Here is an 8,925-nt window from a genome sequence, read left to right on the forward strand (position 1 = left end):
CTAAGTCCTCATATAACACTTCTTCCAGCGCCAGCGAGCCCCTAGGACCCCGCCACACCTGAGACCACGTGCCGACGGCGGCCAGATATGGCGAAACCCGAGAGTCGCCTGCCGCGTCGCCAGCGCAGAGAGCTAATGGTCCACTCATTTCGAGTAGTCGTCCGGTGACAACCCCATAGTCCATGTCGTCGTAGTCGTCAAAGATCGCTGGGACATTGGCATCGGGGGAGGAGCACGCTATCTTCGATGCGAATTCCATGGCGAATCTAGGGCTTTGGGAGTTTGTCACGTGTTTGGGAACAGGTAGGGAGCTACATCGACCTTACAGCCTGGGTATGTAGCATGTTTATACCATTGCCACACCACTTGTCGAGATGAATAATTTAAGAACGCAACGAAGTTTCGAAACTGTGATAATGCAGGGACGACCGCGAGCGCTGGTACACGGACGATCGTTTGTGCACGATTTTGAGAGGACAGAGAACTACAGGCGTTTATCACGTATGTTCTGTATGCAGCAGCCATCGATCCAAGCATCGTCCAAAAATCATCTGTCAAACAATCGTGTGCACAGGAATTTCGGACGATCACCATCCCAAATAATGCGAATCTTTACACAAAACACAAACCGATGAACTAGCACGCTAATCTCCAAATGAAACATGAAAAAGATGCAAACCGAAGGAAGTGCGCAAGTCAAGCTTCCTTCACCGACAGCGATTGTATTTGGGGTGATCAATACTTGACGCTACAGCGGTCACCGGAGGTAAGAACGCCGCCGACGCCGCGGCCCTGATCCGGCTTAACCGGTATGGTGAGCGAGCACCACAAATTGGGCTTCTGGCGAATCTTGATGGTGTTGAACCTGTACCTCACCCGCGCGTCCACGGTGACCTCCAAGCTCACCGTCCCCCGACCCATCTCCTTCTCCAGCTCCGCAGCAACGTCGCCGGGGAGGATGCCGCCACTGCTCCCGTCGAACTCCACCTTCACCGTCTCCCAGCTCTTCCTCCTCTGGTAGAACTCGGCCGGGGACGCCGTGGAAGCGCCAGCGCCGGGGCCGCCGAGCGATGCGCCGCGGTAGCTGAGCTCGGCGTCCAGCGTGTCGTAGTAGATGCCGACGCGGAGGCTGGGGTTGTATATGTAGAGGGTGACGGCGAGGCGGTAGGATACGACGGAGGCATTGGTGACGGTGAGGCCGGTGAGCGTGGCGGAGCCGACGGTGGCGCGGATTTGGTGCGGCTGGAAGATGGCCCAGTAGATGAGGATGATGACGGCGATCGGGAAGAGGGCGCCGAGCAAGCCGCCGAAGAACCTGCAACAGCACTTGAGGCTGCCGCAGCAGCAGGACATGGCGATGGCGGGGTGGGTGGGGCTCGATGGGGAGGGGAGGGAGAGGGCGGGTGTCCTGATCGTTCATGCGTTTTATATACAAACTTGCCAGCTTGGAGTTGGAAATGTTTCGCGTACGTGATTGATTCCCTGATAATCACCAATTGACATTGACTAACCAAGTACTAGTACTAGTAGTTGAAGTCCGTTTGTTTATGGGTGGAAGGACATGTCGTTTGGCTCGTCGGAAGCACCGGGGAACAGGCTGTTAAGCCGCGTGTGTCAACTCTTGTCCCCTTTACCCTAGGGAAGACTTGGGCACTTGGATGCCACAAGTCTTTGTGTATGCCTCCAGCGTTGCTGTCAGGCGATGGCACATGGGAGACGAGGCAGCTGGAGCGGCTGGCGAATTGAACGGGTTTGGAGTTGTGCTAGCAGTAATTTTGAGCAGAAGACTGACCTAGGTCTACCTACAGCAGCGAAGCGCGCAAGCTCGGGGCGGGCGTAGGTTACACGATCCGGTGAGAATGAGATCCTTCAAGTCCAACTGGCAACGGGCGTTGGCCACGCTTTGCAGCGATACCCTACTGACAGAGTCGCAGAGCACGCTTCGCATCGGCAGGGGCGCCCCCGCCCCGACTGAGCCAAACGACATGTCCTTTTCCTTTTCTGTTTCTGTTTCTTTTTTCTTTTCTTTTCTTTTTCCTTTTCCTTTTTCCTTTTCAAGTTTATTTTTTTAATGTACATGTGTTCAAAAAATGTTCGAAATTTTAGAAAATGTTTCTGTTTTTAATTTTTTTTCCAAAATTTTAGAAAATGAGCAGAAATTCATAAAAATAGTTTTCAAAACATATCCGCTTATTCTAAAAAATGGTCATACATTCAAAAAAAGTTTAAAATGTTTGCATTTTCAATTATTGTTTAGAATTTTAAAAATTGTTCAGTTTTTCGAAAAAATGTTCTAGATATGAAAATTTAGTTCACATTTTCAACATAACGTTGAGAACTTAAAGTTGTGCACAATTGCAAAAATTGTTTGATATTTTCAAAATTTGGTCGGAATATAGAAAAATGTTTAAAATCTTCGAAAAGATGTTCGCATTTTGAACAATTGTTCACAAATTACAGAAATATTCAAACAAATGTTTGGATCTATTGCTAGAGTTAATTCTCAAAGATTCATGTTGCCAAGCAATCGCAAACGCTCAACAACTCGATTAGCTAGCCACACCCAATCCTAGCTGGAGGTCTCGCGTTCGATCTATGGGAAGGAGCACCCCCCCCCCCCCCGGTCGTGCTTCGGGTCGCTATTGGATACAATAAGCGTCTAATAGGAGCTCCCGTGTGGAGACACTATGTGTTATGCACACACATATAAACCGAAAGATTCAATACAAGTGAAACAAACAACTGGACTTGGATACAAGTTTGAAATGGAAAAGGGGAAAACTAGTTGATATTATGTTCTTCATTGCCTCTGTCGACCACCTCTCTGTCTCTTATATATTCCTCCCGTCAATTAGTTTCTCCTGCTTCCAGGCCCTGGCCAACCCACGGTTGCGTCGAGAGGCCTTGGGCTGCCTTCCTGCGCCAGGCTACCACATAACACTCCCCGCTCTTTCAGGCGCGGCTTGACCCCAAGCCGTGAGAGTAGGGAAGCGAGCGTCCAGAGCAAACACATCTTCCCAAGTATCCTAAGTGTTTGGACGGTTGCACCAATGAACCTTCAACTGGGGCTTGAGTTTGTTGCCATGTTGGATGGGCTTTGATTGTAAGAAGGTAGCGATTAGAGAAGATACATCTCTTGAGGTACTATGACTCCCATATTTTTCTCAACAATTGTTGAAGGTGATAGGTGTTTCTTCCGTTGAGAAACATGGATCACATTGTGAATCTTGGAATTAACCGGAAGCTGAAGCTTCTAGTACACCGTACCCACTTTTTGTGATACTTGGTAAGGTCCATAGATCATAAATGCCAACTTCTGGTTCCAGCGAGCAGCCAGTGATTTCTGAAGATACGGCCACATCTTTCAAATAAGCTTGATCCCCCACCTCAAACCATCGCTCACCTTGATTGTTTGTCTGCTTGTCGTTTAACGCGGTCCCGCGCTCACTTCAAATGTTTTTGGAGATCATAGCTCTATCTGAGACTAACTCATGTAACTCATTGGTGGATGCATGTGTTGAACTGCCAAGTGGACGAGGTTGATACCCATATACGGCTTCGAAGGGAGTGTGCTCCGCTACACTATGATAGGATGTGTTACACCAGTGCTCTGTTGGTGTTAACCACTAGCCCACTTTGTTGGTGTGTCGCAAATAGAACACCCACCATCTCATCTCAAAACCCTAGTTCATCTCTTGTATTCAATCTTTGTATCAAAACCTATAAATTTGTACATGTGGGTTGCTGATGACCCACAAGTATAGGGGATCTATCGTAGTCATTTCGATAAGTAAGAGTGTCGAACCCAACAAGGAGCAGAAGGAAATGACAAGTGGTTTTCAGCAAGCTATTCTCTGCAAGCACTTAAATTATCGGTAATAGATAGTTTTGTGATAAGATAAATCATAACGGGTAACAAGTAAATAAAGTAACTAAGGTGCAGCTGTTGGGGAACGTAGCAGAAATTCAAAATTTTCTACGCATCACCAAGATCAATCTATGGAGTAATCTAGCAACGAGGGAAGGAGAGTGCATCTACATACCCTTGTAGATCGCTAAGTGGAAGCGTTCAAGTGAACGGGGTTGATGGAGTCATACTCGTCGTGATCCAAATCACTGATGATCCTAGTGCCGAACGGACGGCACCTCCGTGTTCAACACACGTACAGCCCGGAGACGTCTCCTACGCCTTGATCCAGCAAGGGGAGAAGGAGAGGTTGGGGAAGACTCCATCCAGCAGCAGCACGACGGCGTGGTGGTGGTGGAGGAGCGTGGTACTCCAGCAGGGCTTCGCCAAGCACTACGAGAGACGAGGAGGGAGAGGGGTAGGGCTGCGCCAAGAAGGAGATTGAATCGTGTCTCTGGCAGCCCAAAACCTCAAGTATATATAGGGGGAGGGGAGGGGCTGCGCCCCCACCTAGGTTTCCACCCCTAGGGGTGGCGGCCAGCCCTAGATCCCATCTAGGGGGGGGGGGCGGCCAAGGGGGGAGAGAGGGGGGCGCACCACTAGGTGGGCCTTAGGCCCATCTGAGCCTAGGGTTTGCCCCCTTCCACTCTCCCTTGCGCCTTGGGCCTTGGTGGGGGGGCGCACCAGCCCACCTGGGGCTGGTCCCCTCCCACACTTCGCCCATGCAGCCCTCCGGGGCTGGTGGCCCCACTTGGTGGACCCCCGGACCCCTCCGGTGGTCCCGGTACATTACCGATAAAACCCGAAACTTTTCCGGCGACCAAAACAGGACTTCCCATATATAAATCTTTACCTCCGGACCATTCCGGAACTCCTTGTGACGTCCGGGATCTCATCCGGGACTCCGAACAACATTCGGTAACCACGTATATCTATTCCCTATAACCCTAGCGTCATCGAACCTTAAGTGTGTAGACCCTACGGATTCGAGAGACATGCAGACATGACCGAGATGACTCTCCGGTCAATAACCAACAGTGGGATCTGGATACCCATGCTGGCTCCCACATGCTCCACGATGATCTCATCGGATGAACCACGATGTCAAGGACTTAATCAATCCCGTATACAATTCCCTTTGTCTATCGGTACGATACTTGCCCGAGATTCGATCATCGGTATCCCGATACCTTGTTCAATCTCGTTACCGGCAAGTCTCTTTACTCATTCCGTAACACATCATCTCGTGATCAACTCCTTGATCACATTGTGCACATTATGATGATGTCCTACCGAGTGGGCCCAGAGATACCTCTCCGTTTACACGGAGCGACAAATCCCAGTCTCGATTCGTGCCAACCCAACAGACACTTTCGGAGATACCTGTAGTGTACCTTCATAGCCACCCAGTTACGTTGTGACGTTTGGCACACCCAAAGCACTCCTACGATATCCGGGAGTTGCACAACCTCATGGTCTAAGGAAATGATACTTGACATTAGAAAAGCTTTAGCATACGAACTACATGATCTTGTGGTAGGCTTAGGATTGGGTCTTGTCCATCACATCATTCTCCTAATGATGTGATCCCGTTATCAATGACATCCAATGTCCATGGTCAGGAAACCGTAACCATCTATTGATTAACGAGCTAGTCAACTAGAGGCTTACTAGGGACATGGTGTTGTCTATGTATCCACACATGTATCTGAGTTTCCTGTCAATACAATTCTAGCATGGATAATAAACGATTATCATGAACAAGGAAATATAATAATAACCAATTTATTATTGCCTCTAGGGCATATTTCCAACAGTCTCCCACTTGCACTAGAGTCAATAATCCAGATCACATCGATATGTGATTAACACTCAAGGTCACATCCCCATGTGACTAACACCCAAAGAGTTCTGGGTTTGATCATGTTATGCTTGTGTGAGAGGTTTTCAGTCAACGGGTCTGCAACATTCAGATCCTGTATGTACTTCGCAAATTTCTATGTCATCTTGTAGATGCAACTACTACGCTACATTTGAGCCATTTCAAATAACTGTTCTACTTGGAGCTATTCCATTATACGTATCCGGTATCTCTACTCAGAGCTATCCGGATAGGTGTTAAGCTTGCATCGACGTAACTCTTTACGTCGAACTCTTTATCACCTCCATAACCGAGAAACATATCCTTATTCCTCTAAGGATAATTTAGACCGCTATCTGGTGATCTACTCCTAGATTCACCTTTGTACCCTCTTGCCAGATATGTGGCAAGGCACACATCAGGTGCGGTACTCAGCATGGCATACCGTATAGAGCCTATGACAAAAGCATAGGGGACGACTTCGTCCTTCCTCTTTCTTCTGCCGTGGTCGAGCTTTAAGTCTTAACTTCATACCTTAAAACTCAGGCAAGAACTCCTTCTTTGACTGATCCATCTTGAACACCTTCAAGATCATGTCAAGGTATGTGCTCATTTGAAAGTACCATTAAGCGTTTTGATCTATCCTTATAGATCTTGATGCTCAATGTTCAAGTAGCTTAATCCAGGCTTTCCATTGAAAAACACTTTCCAAATAACCCTATATGCTTTCCAGAAATTCTACGTCATTTCTGATCAACAATATGTCAACAACATATATTCATCAGAAATTCTATAGTGCTCCCACTCACTTCTTTGGAAATACAAGTTTCTCATAAACTTTGTATACACCCAAAATCTTTGATCATCTCATCAAAGCATACATTCCAACTCCGAGATGCTTACTCCAGTCTAGAAGGATTGCTGGAGCTTTGCATACTTATTAGCATCTTTCAGGATTGACAAAACCTTCCGGTTGTATCACATACAACCTTTCCCTCAAGAAAATCGTCGAGGAAACAATGTTTTGACATCCTTATCTGCAAGATTTCATAAATAATGCAGTAATCGCTAATATAATTCCAACAGACTCTTAGCATCGCTACGAGTGAGAAAGTCTCATCGAGTCAACTCCTTGAACTTGTCGGAAAACATCTTAACGACAAGTCGAGCTTTCTTAATGGTGACCTACATCATTGTCCGTCTTCCTTTCTCCATCGATGTCCCATTTACTAAAAAATCCATATGTAGCCGCTCAAACAGCCTTACGAATCAGATGCAGTTATGCACATCATGTACAAAGCTGCAATGACATACGAGGACTCAATTTGTCAGAGCTATAGGATATCTCTCGGATATTATAGGAAACTGCGAGCATCTTATGGATAATCACAGGACACCATCGCTTCTCCATCTAGCTCGTAGGATTCATTGTTGTTACGCAAACATGACTTCCAAGACAGGATTACGTACCACTGATGAAGTAGTACGCATCCTTGTCATCCCACGAGGTTTGGTAGTGACTTGATTCGAAGTTTCATGATCACTATCATAAGCTTCCACTTCAATTGGTGTAGGTGCCACAGGAACAACTTCCTGTGCCCTGCTACACACTAGTTGAAGTGACGGTTCAATAACCTCATCAAGTCTCCACCATCCTCCCACTCAATTCTTTCGAGAGAAACTTTTCCTCGAGAAAGGACCCGATTCTAAAAACAATCCCTTATTGCTGGATCTGAGACAGGAGGTATACCCAACTGTTTTGGGTGTCCTATGAAGATGCATTTATCCGCTTTGGGTTCGAGCTTATCAGCCTGAAACTTTTTCACATAAGCGTCGCAGCCCCAAACTTTTAAGAAATGACAGCTTAGGTTTCTCTAAACCATAGTTCATACGGTGTCATCTCATCGGAATTACGTGGTGCCCTATTAAAGTGAATGTGGTTGTCTCTAATGCCTAACCCATAAACTATCGTGGTAATTCGATAAGAGACATCATGGTATGCATCATATCCAATAGGGTGCAGTTATGATGTTCGGACACACCATCACACTATGGTGTTCCAGGCTATGTATTAGTTGTGAAACAATTTCCACAATGTCTTAATTCTGTGCCAAACTCGTAATTCAGATATTCATCTCTATGATCATATCATAGATATTTATCCTCTTGTCACGACGATCTTTCAACTTCACCCTGAAATTACTTGAACCTTTCAATAATTCAGACTCGTGATTCATCAAGTAAATATACTCAACATCTACTCAAATCATCTGTGAAGTAAGAACATAACGATATCCACTACACGCTCAGCACTCATTGGACTGCACACATCAAAATGTATTACTTCCAACAAGTTGCTTTCTAGTTCCATTTTACTGAAAACGAGGCTTTCAGTCATCTTGCCCATGTGGTATGATTTGCATGTCTCAAGTGATTCAAAATCAAGTGAGTCCAAACGGTCCATTTGCATGGAGTTTCTTCATGCATATACACCAATAGACATGGTTCGCATGTCTCAAACTTTTCAAAAACGAGTGAGCCCAAAGATCCATCAACATGGAGCTTCTTCATGCGTTTTATACCGATATGACTTACGTGGCAGTGCCACAAGTAGGTGGTACTATCATTACTATCTTATATCTTTTGGCATGAACAATGTGTATCACTACGATCGAGATTCAATAAACCATTCATTTTAGGTGCAAGACCATTGAAGGTATTATTCAAATAAACAGAGTAACCATTATTCTCCTTAAATGAATAACCGATTGCGATAGACATAATCCAATCATGTCTATGCTCAACGCAAACACTAATCTCGATGGTAGAGGGAGCGTCCGACGCTTGATCACATCAAGCTTGGAAAAAATTCCAACACATATTGCCAGCTCACCTTTAGCTAGTCTCCGTTTACTCCACAGCCTTTTATTTCGAGTTCACTAACATTTAGCAACCGAACCGGTATCTAATACCCTGGTGCTACTAGGAGTACTAGTAAAGTACACATTAACACAATGTATATCCAATATACTTCTATCGACCTTGCCAGCCTTCTCATCTACCAAGTATCTAGGGTAATTCTGCTCCAGTGGTTGTTCCCCTTATTACAGAAGCACTTAGTCTCGGGTTTGGGTTCAACCTTGGGTTTCTTCACTAG

The 8,925-nt window shown here is 46.0% G+C and overlaps 1 protein-coding gene across 1 annotated transcript; it reads right to left on the reverse strand.

Annotated features, from left to right (window-relative positions):
• Window positions 1-567: 567 nt before the first annotated feature.
• Window positions 568-1,402, reverse strand: LOC125555802 (NDR1/HIN1-like protein 1). The gene has a single exon (XM_048718646.1). It carries the CDS (start codon window positions 1,351-1,353, stop codon window positions 736-738), a length of 618 nt encoding a protein of 205 aa, XP_048574603.1. The 5' UTR covers window positions 1,354-1,402; the 3' UTR covers window positions 568-735.
• Between the last annotated feature and the right edge of the window lie 7,523 nt (window positions 1,403-8,925).

This window comes from Triticum urartu, chromosome 5 (assembly GCF_003073215.2).
Source record: "Triticum urartu cultivar G1812 chromosome 5, Tu2.1, whole genome shotgun sequence".
In the NCBI taxonomy this organism is placed as follows: Eukaryota; Viridiplantae; Streptophyta; class Magnoliopsida; order Poales; family Poaceae; genus Triticum; species Triticum urartu.